Source organism: Pinus tabuliformis, chromosome 3_2 (assembly GCF_031772625.1).
Source record: "Pinus tabuliformis cultivar Carrire ecotype Pingquan chromosome 3_2, CPIR1, whole genome shotgun sequence".
Lineage (NCBI taxonomy): Eukaryota > Viridiplantae > Streptophyta > Pinopsida > Pinales > Pinaceae > Pinus > Pinus tabuliformis.
In genome coordinates, this window is record NC_142302.1 from 174,128,416 (window position 1) to 174,152,597 (window position 24,182).

The window sequence follows — 24,182 nt, forward strand, 5'->3', positions numbered from 1 at the left end:
ATAACAATTATTTTTCAGCAAGAAAAAAGTTGTATATCTATGAATTCATTATGAGAAAATAACACTACAACATATCCCGATTTTGATATTCACATAGATTCGCAGATCTTTGACTTAGCAAAAAATAATAGTGGGTGGCATTAACATAGAGCCCCTAACCACAAAACCACATCAAAAAAATCAAAACCATATGTAGGCTGAATATAAAGTATCCTCAGATAACCAAGATCGAAAAGATGAAGAACCAACCAAAAAAGCAAATTCATAGGAAATGGGGCCCTGATACATACCAGATTGTTGGCCAAGAAAGAGAGAGAGAGTTTATGTACCCAACATATTAAACTCCTAAATATGGTGAGTTATTTTGTCTACAGTTATACTCATCATCCAGACATCATATTGAGTGGCAAGTCCCTTTTTTGATAATGCATCAGCCACACTATTTTTTCCCCTGTCAATGTGATCTATAGAATAATCCTTCCTGTAATTCCTTATAGATTTTATCCTGTTCAGCCATCCCAAAAGATTTAGGTTTTTTATGACATGAATAGACCAAACATGATCAATAATCACCTTTGAATCCCCATAAATTTGCAGATTTTGGATGTTGAGAAAGTCACAGATGTTGAGCAGTCCTGCCAACGCCATAACCTCAGCTTTGTTATTCGTCCCATTACCTCCGTTCCAGTATATTTCAATATGCTGACCCTCCATAGGAATAATATAAACCCCACAAGCACAACATCCATGTTGAGCGGCCCCATCAAAATAGGCCCGTGGGACATCAGAGGGTTCCATAGAGTGTGTCTTCTTACCACTCATTCTCAGAGTCTTTTTGGTGGAAAGCAGTGTATTAAATTGAGAGAGAATGGATTCCATAGAGTGTGTCTTCTTACCACTCATTCTCAGAGTCTTTCTGGTGGAAAGTAGTGTATTAAATTGGGAGAGAATGGATTCGAAATAGAGTGTGTCTTCTTACCACTCATTCTCAGAGTCTATTTGGTGGAAAGTAGTGTATTAAATTAGGAGAGAATGGATTCGAAGACAGTGGAATAATTGTCCAATTTTGCAAGAAACAGAGCCCTAACAATTATTATTTTAAAGTAAAGCACATTTTTTTCAATTTAACACTCATATTGACGTGTCTTTACACTTTCTGGGAAATTGCTTACCAATGATAACTTGTGTCTTTGCATTGTTTTGGGGAAATTTACATTTTCTGGGAAATTGCTTACTAGTGATAACTTGTGTCTTTGCACTTTTTGGGGAAATTACTAGCTAGTAATAACTTGTGGCAAAGGATGTTGTCAATTTATAGGAAAATAGTAATAACTTGTTTTTAACACTCCTATCAACTTGTTTTCAATTTAACACTCCTATCAACTTGTTTTTACACCTTTCCAGAATTTTTTGGCACCTTTTGGAGAAATTTCTAGTAAATTAAAATATATTTTTTTGCAATTTAACATTCCTATCGACATGTATTTGCACCTTCCTGAAAATTTCTAAATACAATTTAATATAATAATTATTATTCTAAACTCATTAACAATTTTTTTCCTACATCGGGGATGTAAGGATTTTCTAGATACAATTTAATATAATAATTATTATTTTAAATTAAAATATCTTTTTTTTTCAATTTAACATTCAGATCGACGTGTCTTTGTCTTTGTGGGGATGTAAGGATTTTGTAGATATAATTTAATATAACAATTATTATTTTAAACTAAACATTTTTTTTCAATTTAACACTCATATTGACGTGTGTGTAAGGATTTTTTAGATACAATTTAATATAACAATTATTTTTCAGCAAGAAAAAAGTTGTATATCTATGAATTCATTATGAGAAAATAACAGTACAACATATCCCGATTTTGATATTCACATAGATTCGCAGATCTTTGACTTAGCAAAAAAATAATAGTGGGTGGCATTAACATGGAGCCCCTAACCACAAAACCACATCAAAAAAATTAAAACCATATGTAGGCTGAATATAAAGTATCCTCAGATAACCAAGACCGAAAAGATGATGAACCAACCAAAAAAGCAAATTCATAGGAAATGGGGCCCTGATACATACCAGATTGTTGGCCAGGAAAGAGAGAGAGAGTTTATGTACCCAGCATATTAAACTCCTAAATATGGTGAGTTTTGTTGTCCACAGTTATACTCATCATCCAGACATCATATTGAGTGGCAAGTCCCTTTTTTGATAACGCATCAGCCACACTATTTTTTCCCCTGTCAATGTGATCTATAGAATAATCCTTCCTGTAATTCCTTATAGATTTTATCCTGTTTAGCCATCCCAAAAGATTTAGGTTTTTTATGACATGAATAGACCAAACATGATCAATAATCACCTTTGAATCCCCATAAATTTGCAGATTTTGGATGTTGAGTAGTCCTGCCAACGCCATAACCTCAACTTTGTTATTCATCCCATTACCTCCGTTCCAGTATATTTCAATATGCTGACCCTCCATAGGAATAAAATAAACCCCACAGGCACAGCATCCATGTTGAGCCGCCCCATCAAAATAGGCCCGTGGGACATCGGAGGGTTCCATAGAGTGTGTCTTCTTACCACTCATTCTCAGAGTCTTTTTGGTGGAAAGCAGTGTATTAAATTGGGAGAGAATGGATTCCATAGAGTGTGTCTTCTTACCACTCATTCTCAGAGTATTTTTGGTGGAAAGTAGTGTATTAAATTGGGAGAGAATGGATTCGAAATAGAGTGTGTCTTCTTACCACTCATTCTCAGAGTCTATTTGGTGGAAAGTAGAGTATTAAATTGGGAGAGAATGGATTCTAAGACAGTGGAATAATTGTCCAATTTTGCAAGAAACAGAACCCTAACAATTATTATTTTAAACTAAAGCACATTTTTTTCAATTTAACACTCATATTGATGTGTCTTTACACTTTCTGGGAAATTGCTTACCAATGATAACTTGTGTCTTTGCATTGTTTTGGGGAAATTTACATTTTCTGGGAAATTGCTTACTAGTGATAACTTGTGTCTTTGCACTTTTTGGGGAAATTATTGGCTAGCACTTTTTGGGGAAATTACTAGCTAGTAATAACTTGTGGCAAAGGATGTTTTCAATTTATAGGAAAATAGTAATAACTTGTGACAAATGATGTTTTCAATTTCACTTATATCCACGTGCCTTTGCACCTTTGGGAGAAATTGCTTGCTAATAATAACTTGTAGCAAAAAATTAACAATGTTGAAAGAGTTTAAAGATCATTGAAAAAATTCAATCAATAAGCTCATTGCCCAAAATATAAGGAAAATTCACTTAAAAGCCACATGATTCATCGAAATCATCCTAAATCACAAGTCATAGTTATGATGTAATTTTTTCGAACAAAACTACCATTGAGCATCGAAAATATAGATTTTTATTAAGGTACAAATAAATAAATAAATAAATAATATTAAAGAAATTTTATGTAGAGTTGAGAATCAGACCTCCCTGCACGACCTCCAACATCGGATGACATTAGACATGAGTTGAGAAAACCAAAAATCCCCATATTCGAGTCAACAACAAAGAAATAAACCAACAACGGAATCAATTTTATGTAGACTCGAGAATTAGGAGGATTGTTTTTATCATTTTTAAGGCTTTTACCTTGTGTTGAAAATTTCCTCTCTATATGAGAAAGTATGGATTTCCACAATGGTCCATATTAAGAGAAGTTTTGGGATATAATAAGGAATTTTGGGATATAATTGTGAGAAGATTTTTTTATTTTGTTCAATATTTTAGGTGCATATTAATGATGGATGAGGTGGATACTAATGGTGGATGGAGTATCTACCCGTTAGACATGATAAAAAAATCTTTTATCATGATAAAAAAAGTCCTCTACCAATGTTATTTTATCTGGAAATGGAAATTTCTCTCAATAATTTCCACTTGTGGGATAATTTTAGTTTAAACATATTTTATAATTTAAAACAATTATATATTATATTTTAAAACAATTAAAATAGTAAATCTGCACATCTTTCTAATTTGTGATTTGTGTAGTAATGAAAGTGATAGATAAATATAACAACTTGGGGGTAACTAGATATTTAGGTAGTGACACAAAGACGTTAACAAGATTAAGGCTATCTACCATCCTAATTGAACAACATATGCATCATTCCTTTCTCACATCGAAGTTAAAATAACTTTTGTTTTTGGAAATAATGTGTACTCAATGGGATATTAAAGTTTTAGTTAATAAATATTAGATATGAAACACGATACTTATAGAGTATTAATCAAGATACTGGCAAATCTTGTTTTTATAATGGTGGTAGATGGCAGTCGGCGACAAGTGGTGGAGTTGGCAAGAGTAGTTGAAGAAATAATGACAGTTGTTGTAGTTTCTATGACAGCTAGGATGTATAAATTTTCATGTTTGTGAATGAAATGATCAAGTTCTTTTGGTGAGTCTTCCCATTTCCATCAACTAGTATAGGAGGCAAGAGTAATTGATGAAATAATGATAGTTGTTGTAGTTTCTACGACAGCCAGGATGTATAAAATTTCATGTGTGTGAATGATTGTTGTAGTTTTTACGACAACGAGGATGTATAAATTTTCATGTTTTTGAATGAAATAATCAAGCTCTCTTGGAGAGTCTTCCCAGTTCCATCAACTGGTATCGGAGGCAAGAGTAGTTGAAGAAATAATGACAGTTGTAGTAGTTTCTACGATAGCCAGGATGTATAAATTTTCATGTTTGTGAATGAAATGATCAAGCTCTCTTGAAGAGTCTTCCTTGTTCCATCAACTCGTATCGAAGCTAGTTCGAGTAAGCTCGATGGTGTTGAGCAGTGTGAAGAGGTAGTGAGTCGTGTTGTTGCATTGTTGTGATCCCCCTGAGAGCACTGTGTGTGGCGACTGTCTTGGAAAGTGGCAGATCGACCTTGGTGTGTTGTTGTGTTGTTCGGCCTGCTATGCGTAGAGTAGCATCGTGGAGTTGTCATTGCCTATGGACACTGCCACTATCCAGAGCGAATCTGTGCAGCCGATAATCTGTGTTTAAATGTTGTTTAGTGGTGAGCACAGTTGGGAACGTAGTTGAAGGTTTCGTGTTGCATGAGCGTATGGGAGGAAAGGCTTTGAGCCTTGTCGTTGTTTTGAGTTGAAGCGGTTGTGGTGAGGAAGTGTGTTGGACATGTTTGTTGTGTGAAGACAACACACCTCTCGTCGCTACATTGCAACAGGTCGTTAAGTCAATTGCTGGTGGTGCCTGGTGTTCGAAAGGAATCATGAGTGTTTGGCGTTGGATTCCAAGCTAGGAAGAGGCGTGAAGCCGCATTATCGCGCTACAGTATGATGCAGTGAGGTAGAGGTGGACGACATCAAATGAATGTCCATTAAGGAATTTTGTGAGAGTGAATGTTTATTTTAAGGGATATTGCTAATTTTGTGAGAGTGAATGTTTATTTTAAGGGATATTGGAATTTGTTGCACTTTCTAAATTTCTTAATTTCTTGCCCAAAAAGAACCATGTTTGTCAAATATGTGGATGCATTTTATTAGATGAAGGATACACGCTTATTATTTTGTCTTTTAGATTAAGTGGTTGTAGAAGTGGTGATAGAGAATGTTGTAAAGGTGGTCATAGATAATGCCTCCAACTATGTTGCACCTAGAAGGATGTTGACCCCACCATTTGGTGGAATTCATGTGTATCCCATTGCTTGGACCCCATGCTTGAGGATATTAGCAAAATTTAGTGGGTGAAGAAATGTGTAGAAGAAGAAAAATCCATAACTAGGTGCATCTACAACCACTAATGGGTTTTGAACCTTATGACAAAAAACATTAGAAGTAAAGAGCTTGTTTGATCAACCATTACATGATTTGCAAAACAATTTATTTTGTTGCAATACCTTTTTTAGTAAAAAACCAATTTTTGGAAGATGTTTTCTTGTGATCAATGAAATGCATCTCATTGGAGAAAAAAGGCTAAAGGAAGATAGGTGGTTGACAAATTGTTTTAAAAAATCTCTTGGAGAAAGGAAGAAGTTTCTAATGCTATTTAGTGAGTGCATTGTGAGAGTGTTGTGGATGGTGGATGGTGATATATCCACCATCGATTTTGTTTATGAGGCCATGGATCAAACAAAGAAGAAATAAAGTTAGCATATGAGAATAAAAATAGAAGTATCTTCCTCTATGGAAAACCATTGATGAAAGATAGAAAAAACAGCTCTATAAACCTTTACACACAACTAGTTATTACTTAAACCCAAGGTATGTAATTTCAAAGTTTATAAGTTCTGTTGTTTATTAGAAAAAGACTTGAGTTTATGCAAGATTTTGAAGGCATGATTTAGGATTTTCTGGGAGCCAGAAATGATAGTAAAGTGGTGGCAGCCATGGATGCCCTCATGAAAAGATCTACTGTATCCTCAGTTTGAAATGTCTGGGGCTATGTTTATAGCAATGAAGAGGTGATTGACTACATTTCAAGCATGATGCCACTACTTGCATCCTCAATATTTATTGATGATATTCAAGGTGTTCTTGGGGCATACAATGTGATTGGTCTTTGTATTCTACTTGATGTAAACATCATATTTATGAAACAACAATTGCCCAAGAATGCCTAGGAAACAAATCTTGATAATGGTTCTATTTTCCGAGGGATTCGAGGAAGTTTTCAATGTGCTCCAATGCAAGAAAAATCAATTTTACATGGAGAATTTTATTTCAAAAGCTTGCCTATTGAAGGAAAACACCAGGTGGTTATGCTCTTGCTTATATTTTTGATCAGATTGGTTACATTTTCCCCAACTTTCATAATGTTTTAGATTTCAAGAGAATAATTATTTCAGTCCAGAAATTGTTTGAAGAAAGTATTTTTTCAGCTGGTCATGATATTAGTGGTGGGGTATAGTTGTATTCGTGCTGGAGTTGGCTTTTGCAGGAAGCTGTGGGATGAAGGTTAACCTAAACTCCAAATGCACTAGTATATTCGAAGTATTGTTTGCAAAAGAATTTGGCTTTGTTCTCCAAGTTAACAGTGGCAATATTAATATCATTGCCAAGAAATTCAATGTTGCAGTTGTAAGATATCTGGAAATATCATGAATACGTATACTTGATGAGAGTTTGATAGGGTATTGAGACCTGGTGTTATTGGGTATTATTCAATCCCTCAATAAATTGGAAAGAAACACGATAAAGAATGGAAAGGAACTCCCGAGGATTTAAAACAAAAGCAAGATGCTATTTAAGATGTTGCAAAAGGTGATCTTGTTGTACAGCAAAAACCCATAAAACACATCGATTGTGTAAAAGGAAGAGAAACCTCATTCAAATCAATTTGCTCTAGCAGAAAAGAAGAAATAGCATTTAGTAAGTTATTTCTTAGCAGAGATGTTGTGTGAGATGAACTTGCAGATACAGGTGGTAGTGTTGACCCAGCTTAAAAGGAGGTCAACAAATTTTAATGAACAACTTTAACAACCTCATATTTAAAGGCAGAATATCAGCACTCAAAGGATCATTTCCAGATTTGAAGGCAGAAGACTTTCTTACCAAACACTAATAAGGATAACTTGAAACTACAACCTGGAAACTAATTAAAGAGATGTTGATCTTATCCATACATTGTCTTTGTTGATTTCTTTTAATTGTCACGCAGGTCGCAAAATGCAAATTCTTTCACAATGAAGGTAATACTTTGCATATTATTAAGTAATTGTGTAAATTGAAATGTCTGCAACTTGTATAGACTACAGCGAATACTGTTGCAACCAGAGGAAGAACTGTTGAGAAATGATTCTGCAGATGCTGCCCTGGAAGGAACTGCTCCTAAGCCAAAGAAAACTATTGGAAAAATTAAGGTTCAAGGTATAGTAGCATTTGATTCTTTTCATGGTTATTTTGTATTGACTTGATATGGATGCATCAATAACAAGTACAGTTGATTTGTTTTCATCAATAACAAGTACAGTTGATTTGTTTGCAAAAGAATTTGGCTTTGTTCTCGAAGTTAACAGTGGCAATATTAATATCATTGCCAAGAAATTCAATGTTGCAATTGTAAGATATCTGGAAATATCATGAAGATGTATACTTGATGAGAGTTGGATAGGGTATTGAGACCTGGTGTTATTGGGTATTATTCAGTCCCTCAATAAATTGGAAAGAAACACGATAAAGAATGGAAAGGAACTCCCAAGGATTTAAAACAAAAGCAAGATGCTATTTAAGATGTTGCAAAAAGGTGATCTTGTTGTATAGCTAAAACCCATAAAACACATCGATTGTGTAAAAGGAAGAGAAACCTCATTCAAATCAATTTACTCTAGCAGAAAAGAAGAAATAACATTTAGTAAGTTATTTCTTAGCAGAGCTATTGTGTGAGATGAACTTGTAGATACATGTGGCAGTGTTGACCCTGCTTAAAAGGAGGTTAACAAATTTTAATGAACAACTTTAACAACCTCATATTTAAAGGCAGAATATCAACACTCAAAGGATCATTTCCAGATTTGAAGGCAGAAGACTTTCTTACCAAACACTAATAAGGATAACTTGAAACTACAACCCGAAAATTAATTAAAGAGATATTGATCTTATCCATACATTCCAGATCCTTTTAGCCCCCCTTGTTTTCCTGCTTTATCTTCATACTCGGGTAGATTCCTACCACTGATCTTTTGTCATCAGAAGGCATGTCAGAGAGACAAATCAACATTATATTTGGAGAAAAGGAGAGATTGGTTGAAGAACCGGGACTTATTGGATTGGGCAGGCTCTTCAAAAGCAATCTTTCCCTCTTAAGTTTTGACCCAGGTGACTGGAGAGGAGCAGATTTTGCATGGAGCACAGGAAGAGAAACAAAGAAGCATGCCAAAGCAGTGATTGTGTTGAAAGGACTACACATAGTGAAAAAACTTACATGAGATCATGTTGTTTGCGTTGGATATGTGTTACCCTGAAGAACATTGGAGATGAAGCTCTGGCAATGTTAATGAGCTGACAGCAGGATGAGCTTGACACACATGCGTGCAGACAGAATGTTGAATTCAAAATCAATCCACATATTGTGCTCCAAACATCGTTCAATTACCCTCAAAATAGTGTAGGTTAACCACACAGAAATAACCCTGAATTTGTGTGAATAAGAAACTTCCTCAAGGTCGAAATGTAGGTGATACGTATCTGCAAAAGAAAAAAGACTGGATTCCTTTTAGGTAGGTGTCTTTCCAGGTAGAAAAAAGACTGGATTCCTTTGTTGAACTGACTTGGCCATCACCACCTACTTATCCAGAATATGAACCACTCGATGACTGGTTATTTAGAATAAATGCATGAAGCAGACCCTGAGCTGAATGGGTTTGCTCTGGAGTACCAGATATTCAATCACTTCATATGATCATGGTCTCACTTCAAGTAAGTTTACTTTTGCACCTGATATTTGTAGAAGGTAAATAAGATATTTTTGATGAATATACTCATGAGAAGAGCTTTGAGACGATGCAGATACAATAAAGGATTGACCAAATCAAATCAGAAACCAAAAAGATGGTTTGAACAAATGGACAGTCAAGTGGCCTGTGCACATATTTAGAACTCACAATGTCTACCACCATTGAACATTCTCTCTTGTCAATAATCCTAATAGGGAAATTTGAGAAACATCCTTCCCTGAATTTGCAATAAGACGTGTAGTGGATGTGACAAAAGGTTGTTGTGGAAGGTGTTGTTTGTATATGGGAAATTTCTTGGTCATTGTGTATAATCCTAATGTTGATAGATATGTCTACTAAGTGGTTCCAGTTACTAGGGCATTGATTTGAGCATTAAATATATTTTTATTCTTTATCAAAGTATTCTTTTGTTGTATTTGTGTTCTTCAATTTATGCCTTACGGTGTTTCCTTTGCAACATCTGGTGCAAATGCTAGTTATAATGAAACTCGACTTTTAATTAGTAATAAAAAAAACTGTACAAACAAGTCTACTAGCGTTAAAGAGATGCCTCAAAGGGAAACCAACCCAAAACCACCAGTTTAACATCTTTAGATTACTAATACTATGCTTTACAATGATTTCTGAAAGGGCCATTGAAAGTTCAGAGAAATCTTTACAAAAATAGACATGGAATTTGACAGGATGGCCTTTCGCCACAAAACTGACTAGGAAACCACAAAACATGACTAAACTAGCTTAATTCAAAAGTTGGGAACTAACATGATGAACTGCCACTAAGTTGGCGAGGTGAACATATTTCATAGTTGTGTCCCAATTGCAAGAAGACCTCACTGGCTTACTGCCCTTGCGCGCACTGACAACACCGAGCACTAACTTTTGTTTCTTCAGGCTGCTAATCTTCAGTATGCTGGTGAAGTGAATGATGAGAAACGCCACAGCCACGATCCACCTTCCATAACCATGAATCGACTAGTTGCTAGAGATCATGCCCACGAGTCACTGATTGGCAGTCAGAATTGGAGGACAACGTCGAGTGAGCCAACACCTCTGAATGGTTGAGACCTTACGAAACACTGAGACATGAGAAATGGGTTGCCATGAATCCTTCCTAGACTCACCCAAATGCACTAACACTGAGCAGACACCTTGAAAAATCCATAGAGTTTCAACAAAACTACGACCCTGAATTACAGGATAATGGTAATTGCAAAACCCCACTGTAATCACCCCTGATATTGGTTTGTTGCACCGAATGTGGAATGCGAATCGAAATGTCGTTGTGAATACTCTGAGTTCTGACAGAAAGTTTGTTGAGATTCCCAAACCCCACGACCAGTGTAAGGCGAATCCAAAATGCCAAAGATTAGAAGGGTGCCTAGCCGCCATGATGTAGAAAAGAGAAACGGCATCAAGAATTGCATCCACATATCATATCATTCTGGCAAGCGAAATCCATTAAGGCCACAATTGATATGTTCTCCTCAGACACAGGGTAATTACACTCCACATAGGAGTCGAAGGATGGATAATCTTACCATAATTGAACTACATCATGACTGCGAGGTGAATGTACTGGTTTGTTGAGCTAAAGAGGATCCCCATCGTGCCAAAATTAATAGAGGTACTTGTCATTCGTGGTTGCAACCTGGCCTCCCAGCTGGAGAGTCAGGCCTTTCGCATGGTGAAATTGCCCTGTTTAACCATGATTTGCACCCACCATGGGGAGATTGTATGTAAGATTTTTGAGATACACAGATCTAGATCTGCAAAACAATAAACAAGCTTGCAAGAGAAGGAAGGAAGCGAGCAAGAATTGAGAAAAGAATGAAAATTGATTCTATAATATTAGTTTTTAGAATAAATACATAAAAGCAACTAAGTTAAGCTTAGTTGTACACGCAATAACTAAAGCTAACTAAAGCTAAGTGTGCTTTATCTTATGTTAATGTGTACATGTGCCACATGCAAGCAATAAGTTAACTGGAGCTAATCTAGGTGTATGTACACCAACACAGCTAGTCTAAGTGCATGTACACCAACACCCCCCCTTAAGCATAACTTAGGTGAGTGTGATGCAAAATGAATGAGTCCCGGCAACACGGCCATTTTAGGTACCCATATACAATGCATAAAAAGGAGGAAAGAGGGAGAACCCAGTGGGAAGAAAACTCCTCCTCAAAATATAATGCAAAAGTAGAGAAAAGACAACTGCTAGGTAGTCGTGTCCTTCATCCCGAGACGATCTCGCAGGAATCGAAACTTCTGCTCAGTGAAAGTCTTGGTGAAGATGTCAGCAATCTGCTCGGAACTAGGACAGTACTGAAGATCGATGATCCCATCATGAATGAGTTCTCTAATGAAGTGCATGTGGATCTCGATGTGTTTGGTACGCTGCCGCTGCACTGGATCTCTGCAAAACTTTAGCGTACTTTGATTATCGCACCAGATGACAGTTGGATGATGGACACTAATCCCAAGCTCAGATAGGAAATGTTGTAGCCAAATTGCCTGAATAGTGGCATTGACTGCTCCTTTATACTTGGCCTCTGCTGATGATAAAGCAATGGCAGCCTGCTTCTTACTTGACCAACAAATTGGGTCGGATCCCAAACTAAGTACATAACCGGAAGTAGACTTGCGATCAATGGTGTCGCCAGCCCAGTCTGAATCTGTGAACCCGATGAGATTCAAAGAACAATTGGCTGCATAATGAATCCCATAGGTGATTGTCCCTTGGACATATCGAAGGATGCACTTTGCAGCATTCCAGTGTAACTCATGTGGCTCCTGCATGTATCTGGAAACTACTCCGACAGCATAGGAGAGATCAGGACGGGAGTGAGTGAGATAAAGAAGACTTCCCACAAGCTGGCGATACAATGTGCAATCAACCAATGGTGTGTCTTTTCCATTCTCAAGCTTTATCCCTGATAAGAAAGGTGTGGTTGCTGGCTTACAGTCACTCATGTGAAATCATGCCAAAAGATCTCTGGCATATTTTGGTTGAGAAATGGTAATGCCAGAATCACGCTGATGGATCTCTAGTCCAAGGAAGAAATTTAGCAAGCCCATGTCTGTCATAGAAAACTGCTTATGCAATGCAGTTTTGATGTTAGTAATGACAGAAGCTGAACTACCCGTTATCAAAAGATCATCTACGTAGAGTACTATGATCAACAAGGAGTCAATTTTCTTTAGAAAATAAACATTGGAATCAGATTTGCAGCGTACAAAATTTTGAGATAACAAATAAGAATCCATCTTTGCATACCATGCTCTAGGTGCCTGCTTGAGGCCATAGAGAGACTTCTTTAGTTTGCATACCAGAGATGAATTCTGCATGTATCCCGGTGGCTGCTCCATGTAGATTTCCTCCTCGGGATCACCATGAAGAAAGGCATTCTTCACATCCATATGATGCACCTCCCATCCTCTTACTGCTGCAATGGAGAGAGCTAGCCGAATGGAATCCATTTTTGCCACTGGAGCAAAAGTCTCATCATAGTCAACACCATGTACTTGCTGAAAACCTTTTGCTACCAATCGTGCCTTATATCGACTAACTTGGCCATTTGATGCTTTCTTGGTCCGGTAAACCCACTTGCATCTCACAAGTTTGCGATTTGAAGGTAGCGGAACCAAATCCCAAGTCTGGTTCTCAATGAGAGAGTTATATTCCTCATCCATGGCGGCTTCCCATTCAGGATGCCCATTTGCTTCTGCATAAGTTTGTGGATCAGATCCATGCATCATATAAGCATGCATGGGCATGGATGGCTCCATAGCTAAGAATGCTTGTGGATCTTCCTCAAACAGAGGGATAGAGGCAGGATCATCAAGGATATCACTCATGCTGCGCCATTTTTGTGTTGAAGGTGGTCGAGAATCTTCCAAACTACATGCAGAAGTATGATCTCGATGTTCAACAACTGGTGGTATAACAGGGGTCACAGGAAAAGACTCATCTTCATCAAAATGCTGGTCTGAAGTTTCATCTGCATACTCATCAATGAGTGGTGATGAAAATTTGGTAACAAGTTCATCTACTGGTGCATGCGAAATATCTTCGTCAAACTGTACACTCCTTTCAATAAAGAGCTCTTCAGTGTGGATATCAAGCAATCTGTACCCTTTGACTTCATCAGAATATCCAACAAACATGCATGCTTTGCTTTGAGGCTCCAAAGCCTTTCTCTTCTCTGGAGGAATGCGGGCCCATGCTCGAGATCCAAAAATGCGGAAATGACTAACTTCAGGTTGCATGCCAGTCCAAGCCTCAAAAGGTGTTTTTCCAGTAACAGATTTATGAGGAGATCTGTTCTAGATGTATGAGGCACAATTAATAGCTTCGGCCCACAATTTCGACGGAAGAGATCTTGCATGCAACATGGAATTAGCCATCTCTTTCAAAGATCGATTTTTCCTTTCAGCCACGCCATTTTGCTGTGGAGTGTAAGGAACTGTATGCTGCAACTGTATGCCTACTTCATCACAAATATTCTTGATATCTTTGTTGACATATTCCGTCCCATTATCTGTGCGGAGTTTGATGCATTTTCCAAACTGATTTTCCGCATGCGCTTTGAAAATCTTTAGATGTTGAAAAACTTCAGACTTGAGTTTCAAGAAGTAAACCCAAGTGAATCTCGTGTAATCATCTATAAATGACAACACATATCTTGCTTTGCTCATTGAAAGCACCGGAAATGGACCCATGAGATCATTGTGTACAAGTTCCAAAGGTGAAGAGGCTCTCCATGCATGCCCCTTCTCGAATTTTTCTTGTGGATGCTTTCCAAGAGCACATCCATTACAAACACCATCTGAAAATTCAATGGTTGGCAATCCTTTTACCATCCCTTGCTTACTAAGCTGTTGCATATATCTGAAATTCAAGTGCCCAAATCTCTCGTGCCAAATCCTACTTTCTTCATTTGCATGCGTAAGTAGCAAAATAGAATCTGATTGAGGAACAAAATCAGAAAATGTATACAGACGAGATTGATCATTTACCTTGCCAGATGCAATCTTCAAATTGGTTTGCATGTCATAAATGCTCATGGAATCTGGGGTAAATTCCACTTTCCTTCCGCTGCCTGTGTGTGTCATCTGATACACTGAGAGAAGACTCACAGAAAGCCTTGGAATATGCAAGACATTTTCAAAACTTCCATCTTCGAATTGCACTCTTCCTTGTCCAGTTGCTGCAACTGCAGAATTATCCCCCATGAGAATGGGAGGACCTGAGTATGCATGTAGAGAAGAAAAGGATTCCTTTGAAGAAGCCATATGATGTGAAGCTCCTGAATCGATGATCCATTCTTGTGGTGCAGAATGAAGAGCAATCAAAGCATGCTCGTTACCTCTTGGATCTGGTTCTTTTTCTCCAGACTTCTTCTTAGCATTCTCAGGAATTTGGTCTCCAAGATTGCGTTGCTGGAGTGTTTGCGCCATAAGATCTATAGTCTTCTTCATGCATGCAGATTCAGGATGAAAACCACAGTGGCAATAATTGCACATTGATTGCCCTTTCGTTCCTTTCCTTTCCTTTGAGCCAGATGATCCATCAGGGGGTTTGGGATGTCCTCCCTTTCTTGGATCAGGATCCTTCTTCCCTTTTCCTTTCTGATGGTCTTTGGAATTTGCCTTTCCTTTTGCATGCACAGTAAGTGCATGTGCTTTGTAATTTTTAAGTGTGCTCATTTTGATGAGCTTATCTTGCTCATGCATCAAAGACTGAATAAAAGAATCCAGTGAGGGAATCTTCCAAGCTGCACCAGTTGTAGATCTGACTGTGTGGAATGTAGAGACGAATACTGCATACTCTGGACCAAGTTTTGATAAAATGGAAAGAATCAACTGATTTTCTTGCTTGGATTTGTCGATCCCGCATCCTTTCAGTTGAACCAACAAGGCTTTATACCTTGTGAAAAAAACTTGAATGTTCTCAAAGTTTCTCGGATCTAATGAGTTTAACTCATTTTCGAGAATGTGACCTTGCAATTCATCCTGTTTTCCAAACAATCCTTCCAAAATTTTCCATACTTCATTTGGAGTTGAACATGATTCAACATGAAATAGCAGTTCCGGAGAAATAGATAAACATAGGATGCCGAAGGCCTCGTCCATGCGATTGAAATATCTTGTTTTCTCCATTGCCGATGTTGGTTCAACTTCTGTTTCCATGGTTATTCGGAATAAGCCTCTACTTCTGAGATGAAGTTGAATCTTTGGCTTCCATTCGAAATAATTATATGGAGTGAGAATTGCCGATTATGGAAACTCCAATTTAGACTCCATTCTTTGTTGTTGCTTCAATCTTCTGAACCTGCAAATAAAATTGCTTGTGCACTGATTACAAATCCCTGTGCTCTGATACCATGTAAGATTTTTGAGATACACAGATTTAGATCTGCAAAACAATAAACAAGGTTGCAAGAGAAGGAAGGAAGCGAGCAAGAATTGAGAAAAGAATGAAAATTGATTCTACATTATTAGTTTTTAGAATAAATACATAAAAGCAACTAAGTTAAGCTTAGTTGTACATGCAATAACTAAAGCTAAGTGTGATTTATCTTATGTTAATGTGTACATGTGCCACATGCAAGCAATAAGTTAACTGGAGCTAATTTAGGTGCATGTACACCAACACAGCTAGTCTAAATGTACACCAACATTGTAAGGTCATACTTAAAATATCGAGGATTTCAAAATTTTTAATATATTTATAAGTTTTACTAACTTTTATTAATAATAATTAGTAGATTTATATAAATTAAAGGGTAGATAAAGTGGATAGATATTAAAACATCTATTCTATAGTTCATTTTACGCTGCCAAAATTTAAATAAAAAATAAAAACAAAAATAAATCTTAAAAATTAACTTTTTGGGGGCTCTGCCCCTGAGTATGGAAAAGATATTCTCATGTTATGTTATGTAAACATTTTTACTCCATCAAATTACATAAATAATAATAATAATAATATATATATATATATATATATATATATAAACATTTTGACTCTATAAAATTACATAAAAATGAAAATAAAAATAAAACTAAGCAAAATTAATAATTATATTTATAATTATAATTAATAATTAAATGAGTTGTCTTTAGTGCGACTTTTTAGAAATTTTTCTGGTGGGTTTTTCTGGTCTAATTTCTAATAAATTCGGCATTAATTTATTGAAATCACAAGTTTGATGGGTAACCCCTGCACAATCCAAGTGCCCTAGGGGCTTTTCAGAGTGTTGAATCCATATATACAATTAAAAAACTAGTTTAAATAGCACAAATAAAGATTTCACCTCAAATTTTTCTGCCGGATTTTGTCACCGGAAAGTCCAAAAAGTCGCACTAAAGACAACTTCATAATTAAATCACTCTAGATTCATCTTAACTCTGAATCTACCAAGCGTTGAGAGGGATAGAATCTCTTGACATGCAAACATTTCTTAGAGTGAAAAGGGATTTGATATCTTTTGACATGCAAACATCTTTTAGAGTGAAAAGAAATTTGATCCCTTTCAATGCTTGGTAGCTCGAGAGTTAAGTTAAGATGGATCTAGGGTGGTTATTATTAATCATAAAAAAATTAATATATGAGTGAAACATATATACATATAGAAAAACATGTAACAATATTCTTAACCAAAAAAATAATCAATTTAATTAAAAGGGAAGAAAGAGCATAACTACTTTGGAGATAAATGTCAACCTTAAACTGTATATACTACTAAAAATATTCTATAATACTATGTGGAGGTTAAATCCCTACCATCCACTTAATAATTCTTAATAATTAAATTAAAACTTTAAAAACCTTTTTTCAAAATATACACACTTATCAAAAATTAATTTAATTTAATCTAATTTGTTTTGGAATCTAATTTTTAGGGGGATTTGAATCTTTGTTAATTTCGAACATTTAATAATAAAAATATAGTAGTCTTTAAGTGCAACTTTTTGGAAAATTTTCCTGTCTATTTTTTAATCTAATTTCTGGGGGGATTTGAACCTTAGATCTTTGACATTCCACAGATTTCACATTACTTCAATCACCAATTAAGTTTCCACCATGGGATTATCATAATATTATTATTATTATGATGGTATAAAAATCTTTAATTTTGATTAAGTTAGATATTATTTTAGAAAACAAAGATAATTGCCTCGAGAGGTGCTCTATAAACTCAATATGAGGGAGAAGTTGTCTCAAACTTAGTATGCCAGAGAAGTTGTCTCGTAATGTTAGATAAAAGGAAATAAAATAATACCTAGATTAAAAAAAATAAAAAAATGTAAATAACAAAAATAATCTTTCTTTAAGAAACATCAATATTAATAGTAATTTTTTTTTTTTTTTTATAAATTGAATACTTCAATATCCATTTAAATAAAATAATTTTACATCAATTTTATACGTAAAGAGAGATAAAATAATTGATAGTTAAAAAAATCTTGATTTGGGTAAAATGTGTAATTACTTTAAAGTCCACCTTCAATAATATAATTCATATCAAATTTATATATAAAGAGAAAAAGTGATTGATAATAATAAAAAAAATGTAATTTTTTTTATATGTACTTTCTACTTTTTAGTTTGAATGAGATGCATAGATCTTTTATGGAAAAAATTAATTAGTTATTACTTCTTAGTACGTCGGAGAGGTGTATTTAAATACACATATTAAATTAAACATTTTAAGATCAACTCTATATGTGTGTATAGAGAGATAGATATTTCTATTTCAATGCTCACATTGAATAAACTAGCAATTGCATCAAGAGGTGCAAAGGTACAATGGGAATGTGGAAGGTAATAATCAAGTAAAAGAGCCTGTGGGTTTGTGCAATCTGCAGCAAGGCCTAAGTAGTAGGCATGAATGCAAGGAAACATGCAAACAAGCCTCTTACAATTAAGCCTCAGACAACTATGAGAATAATGAGAACATAAACGAAACCAATGAATAGAAGCCCCTTCAGAAGCCAAAAAATGAGCTAAGAAGAATATTAGTCTGTGTGTAGCCATTATCACGTATTAAATTCAATGTAAACTTAAGTATCAAACCCTAAACACCCCAACTTACTGTGCTTATTAAGATTTATAAATTCTTGAGACGCTAGAAATATCCAGATAATTAAGCCACGAATATAAATTTTGACACAACTCATAAGAAATTAAATTATATTGGTTCGCATTCAAAACCATGCACACCCACCAATTCATATTCATTAATAAATCTTATTGAGTTCCAATCTGAAATTTACATTTCTGGGTCTGTGAGCCATTTCTCCATTTATCCTTGTCTCGAAGCGAATTGTCGCTATCCACTGCCTAGTACAGTGCTCAAATCTTGTTTTCTTTTCCGGAGGAAGGGTTTCCTGCAGGCTCACAACGGCGATCCCCTGCCTGGTATAGGGTTTGAATCTCGTTTTCTTTTTTGGAGAAAGGGTTGCATGTGGGCTCACAACGAGCTCATAGGTTCAATTGGTGCTTGATTTGTTCGACTCGAATGGCTAGTCTGGAAGCAATAGGCCTCCTAACACTTGATTATCACCACTAAAAATATAACTCATGGAAGGGGGTGCTCATATAGTGGAGTAGAACCCAAAGTTTCATGTTATTTCCTCTCTGCTACAACCAAATCCAACATGTTCTAAAGATAGCTCCTAAAGGGAGTCTACACTACTTTCAACTCCTTGGGGAGGTAATCGTGCTTCATGGATGATAATGGATATCACAGTCTGATGCACAGGCTTTTAAGCATGTTCGTCACAAAAACATCCTGTGTCATCGGGACCTCATAACTGAGCATGATGGAAGGAATGAGGTAATAGTTCTTGTGTGTGACTACATGGTCAATGGATCATTGTGGGAATATCTAGCTTCCACGCGTAACTTTCTTACTCGACGAAGGACAATGAAGACTAGACATTTTGATTCGTTGCAATGAACCATGTTTGCAAATAAAAATCCCACAGAGAGAACGCCTTTGGCGTAAATATTTCAATATCAACTATGTATATATTATATAAAACATTTATTAAAAAAAACTTATGATTTAACACATTTTAATGGTGTTAGGGAGATGTGGGATTCCTTTTATGCTCAACAAGGAGTTGACATGGTGTGTGTGTGTGTGTGTATCAAACACCAACATAATTCCATCTTAAGCCTAGATCTATCAAGTGAAGAGATGGATGAAAGCTCTAGAGGTGCAAAACCTTTTTCAAATTTTGCATTCTAAAAGTAGCCTGCACCTTGGGAGATTTGATCCCTCAGGGGTTGTGATAGATAGGTTATTAAGATATATTTAGGAAGGTATTAATTTTATTATTACATACAAATTTAAGCAGAGAAAGCGGTTTTAAAATTATTTAAGGAGAGAATATGGTGTGATAAATAATTAATGAAAAAAGAAAATAAATTATAATAAGGAGGTGATCAACCCTATCTACAAAAATAAAATAAAAAATATCTTTGTTTTAATAGGTGTAAAGAAAAAAAACCTTTTTAAAATAAGAATTAATTCTTATGGGATGAAAAAGGGCACTTTATAATATTAGGAGGTTGGAAAATTAAAAATATTTTTGTTTTAAATGTCTTATTTATACTGAGATTAGATCTCATTTTCAAGAGATTTTTCACACTACCAAAATCTTAACTTAATCCAATAAACTAGGGGAATCTTAAAATGCTTTTCTTAATACCTTTAAGAAGTAAAAGTAAAATGTTAGGATATTCCGACACATAGGAAATAGTTAAGTATAACTTGGTCTAGTATAGAGTTAGGTAAGTGTGTTTCTTTACTATGTACATTTTGTAACTTACAATCCGACGATCACGATATGTAGTGATCCGACGGTTCATTCTCTCCTCGGTATTACCGACACTTGATCCGTGGCTTAACACCCGATTGGTCCATGATCTCTATTTAAAGAGCATGGAGGGTCATTTGTAGGTAAACCGTTCATGAGAGAAGCTTATGTAAAATTTCATTCTTTTATTAATAAATTGCCTGAAGTGGCCGTGTTGGCTCAGGTCGTGGACTGTTTCCCTCTTTGAGGGTTTTAACCACGTCAAAATAATGGTGTATTTATCTATGATCTGTGTGTGAGCGGTGTCCTTTGGTGTTCTGTCTGAGGAACTTACCCTGTAAATTCCTACATGGTATCAGAGCTATTTGAGGGCCGCGTTTGTTGGTGATCCAAATCTGAAGCTGGTAGAACTGCATCCGACTGTCATTTCCTAGATCTATTGTTTCTGACTACTTTCGGGCCGAGAGGACTACTCTATTGTGTTGGAAGCATCTGTTTCAGTGAGGAACCCCTTTCGTTTCACGTGAAAAGGTTTCGGATAGCCCTAGCTACGTCATTTTTAAGATCTGGAGGTATACAGTGTTTATTTGCAGTTTACAGTTATTTTCTCTCTGTTTATTTCGGTTTCGGTTTATTTAGCTTTTTGCTTTTTTTTACCGGATCTGTACCTTTCATTTCTGCGTATGCTCTTTGCCCCGCGACTCTGTGCGATCTGCGCAAATCAGAAATAGAAAGGAAGGATTTTTCTCATGCGTATGTTCTTTTCCATTGTGCCTTAGTGTGATCTCGGAAAATCAGAAACATTGAGGAAAATATTTAGTTTTTGGCTAAAGCTAACTTCGAGCCGTGAGGTTCGTTTTTTTTTTGTATGTCCGTGTTGGGTTTTGTGCTTTTTGTTTTGTAGGGAAAAAGAGCTTTCTCAAAGTAAGGACGCAACCCAAAGTTTCAGTGACTAAAAAGAACTCCCCCCGCCCCCCCCCCCTCTCTCTCTCTCTCAAACTTTTTGTTTAGCTCACTTGGTCCAAAGCTAATTTATGAGAGTAGAGGTCTTGAGTTCAAGTCTCCTTTTTGTGGGGGCGGATTTTTCATTTCCGCACATTCCCGCACTTTGTCGGCATCTTCATCAAGTTTTCTTCAAAAAGCCATAACTACTTCATCCGAAAGCCGTTTTCAGAGCCGTTTTTTTGAACCAGCCTAATTTTTCGAGATCTTTCCATTGAAACACTTAGTTTCAACATATATAGCTTCAGTTTCTGTTAAAATGGAAATTCCATGCCAAGTTATTCTTGACAGCACCAACTACTTCCAATGGTAGTCCTACATTGTGGATTTACTTAGAAGTAAATGTTAAGTTATGGTATGTTCTATGCTTATAACAGTTTACTTCTTTTTCTTATTATATTCCACAGATTAGAAATCACGTATACATAAAGTAAAGTGCAGATAGAACATGAAACGATCGACAGAAAACAAGCCAAGACAAGAGACACAAGATGTGGCGGCTAGCCAGGGACAAACCCCACAATGTGTGGGGAAACCCTTTGATCAAATCTTCTTTTATCTTCAATAACTCAGCAGAGAGAAATAGTACAATAAATCTGATTCATATCAGCAGTAGCAAACCCTAGATCAATAGCATTAGCATTAGCGGCTTCATTATCAAACTAGGGCAGACGATATCTTGCAAACCGTTCATCGGATTGACTTCATTCCACCACCAAAAGTTGCGGCTTTCAGAGGAGGTTCAGATGAACCTACAGTGCAGTTCTAAAGAGGAGATCTTCTAGGCCACGCAGGTCAATCTTTACTTCTGTAATTGCAGCTTCAGTTTCAGCAGTTTCCGTCTTCAAACTAGGGCAGTCGATATCTTGCAAACCGTTCATCGGATTGACTTCATTCCACCACCAAAAGTTGCGGCTTTCAGAGGAGGTTCAGATGAACCTATAGCGCAGTTCCAAAGAGGAGATCTTCTAGGCCATGCAGCAGTTTCCGGCTTCAAACTAGGGCAGTCGATATCTTGCAAACCGTTCATCGGATTGACTTCATTCCACCACCAAAAGTTGTGGCTTTCAGAGGAGGTTCAGATGAACCTACAGCGCAGTTCCAAAGAGGATATATTCTAGGTCACGCAAGTCAACCTTTACTTCTGCAGTTGCAGCTTCAAATTCAACAGTTTCCGGCTTCACATGTGTGAGAGAGAGACCCATTTCAGCGCAATAGAGAAGAGACTCATTTATGCGTAGTAGAGAGAGAGAGAGATGTGATGAGATGAGTGAGTCCAAATGAGGAAAATTCCTCTTATATTTATACACAACGTTGGTGGGTGAATAGATGTGACTGTTGGGCTTCTGAGCCTACATGAGTTGTAGGTCGGCTTGATAATAATTCCATAATCAAAATAAATTCATATCTCCATGAATACTTATCGGAATCGGATGATCTTTATATCAATCCTACACCTCTCGACAAGAGGAATCTAATAAAAATATTATCAGCCATGAATAAGATGACCCACGTGAAGTTTTGCCCTGGTTGCCAATTTTAACACTCCCTCTCAACCATGGAGAACTTCATCTGCAATCTGTCTATCGGTCGTCACTATTCATCCATAAAATGCACTGCCCTGTACAGCTTGACCCTTGCCCTGCTCTGCTCTATTCAGCCTGTTCTACTTTGTCTTGTTCTGCCCTGCACTGATCTGTACTGTTTTGCTATGTTCTGCTCTGCTCTTGCATTGTTCTGTTCTGCTCTGCTTTTGTCTGAATTATGAAGAAGAAGAAATGATCGAGGATGTATCATACTGACTCAAAGTCAGTCTCAGAGTATGTACCACTGGTCCCAGACCAGTCTCAACCAACCCGAAGTCAACGTCATAATGAGTATAACTCCACTGGTCCTAGACCAGTATCATCCTCCACTGACTCAAAGTCAGTCTCAAAGTGCGTACCACTGGTCCCAGACCAGTCTCAGCCAACCCGAAGTCAGCTTCATAGTAAGTACCACTTCTACCACTGGTCCCAGACCAGTATCGCAGTCTCAGAGAGTGTACCACTGGTCCCAGACCAGTCTCAACCGACCCGAAGTCAGCGTCATAGTATGTACCACTCTCACTGGTCCCAGACCAGTACTGCACTAACACGAAGTCAGTCTCGGAGTATGTACCACTGGTCCCAGACCAGTCTCAACCGACCCGAAGTCAGCGTCATAGTATGGTATAACTCCTAGCACTGGTCCCAGACCAGTATCGCAGTCTCAGAGAGTGTACCACTGGTCCCAGACCAGTCTCAACCGACCCGAAGTCAGCGTCATAGTATGTACCACTCTCACTGGTCCCAGACCAGTACTGCACTGACACGAAGTCAGTCTCGGAGTATGTACCACTGGTCCCAGACTAGTCTCAACCGACTCGAAGTCAGCGTCATAGTATGGTATAACTCCTACCACTGGTCCCAAACCAGTATCATTGATCCCAGATCAATGGAGGTCATCCTAGCGTAGGGAGTACGGTAGATACAACGATGAGTCCATCGGTACTACTATGGTCCCTAACTTCATTTCCCTGCTTATTGATCAGATGAGAGGTACTTCCCATGAGTCCCAGACTGCATGTGTAGGATGCCTCGATAGGAGAACTAATCAATCCTGTCCTCACAGGAGAACACATCAATCCTGCTACAATCGCCGTGGAGAACACATCAATCCAGGCTTCCATGGAGAACACATCAATCCAGGCCTCATAGGAGAACTAATCGTCCTGCTACACAGGAGAGCGAATCATCCTGTTCCACAAGAGAGCGAATCATCTTGTCCCACAAGAGAGCGAATCATCTTGTCCCACAAGAGAGCGAATCATCTTGTTCCAGTGTGCACCACCACGGGAGGG

At 37.0% G+C, this 24,182-nt stretch overlaps 2 protein-coding genes across 2 annotated transcripts; both read right to left on the reverse strand.

Annotated features, from left to right (window-relative positions):
- Positions 1–345: 345 nt before the first annotated feature.
- LOC149180350 (uncharacterized) lies at positions 346–822 on the reverse strand. Its single transcript, XM_089413856.1, has one exon. It carries the CDS (start codon positions 820–822, stop codon positions 346–348), a length of 477 nt encoding a protein of 158 aa, XP_089269982.1.
- Positions 823–2,144: 1,322 nt separating this feature from the next.
- On the reverse strand, positions 2,145–2,603 carry LOC149180351 (uncharacterized). The gene has a single exon (XM_089413857.1). The coding sequence runs from the start codon at positions 2,601–2,603 to the stop codon at positions 2,145–2,147; it is 459 nt and encodes a 152-aa protein (XP_089269983.1).
- Positions 2,604–24,182: the final 21,579 nt, after the last annotated feature.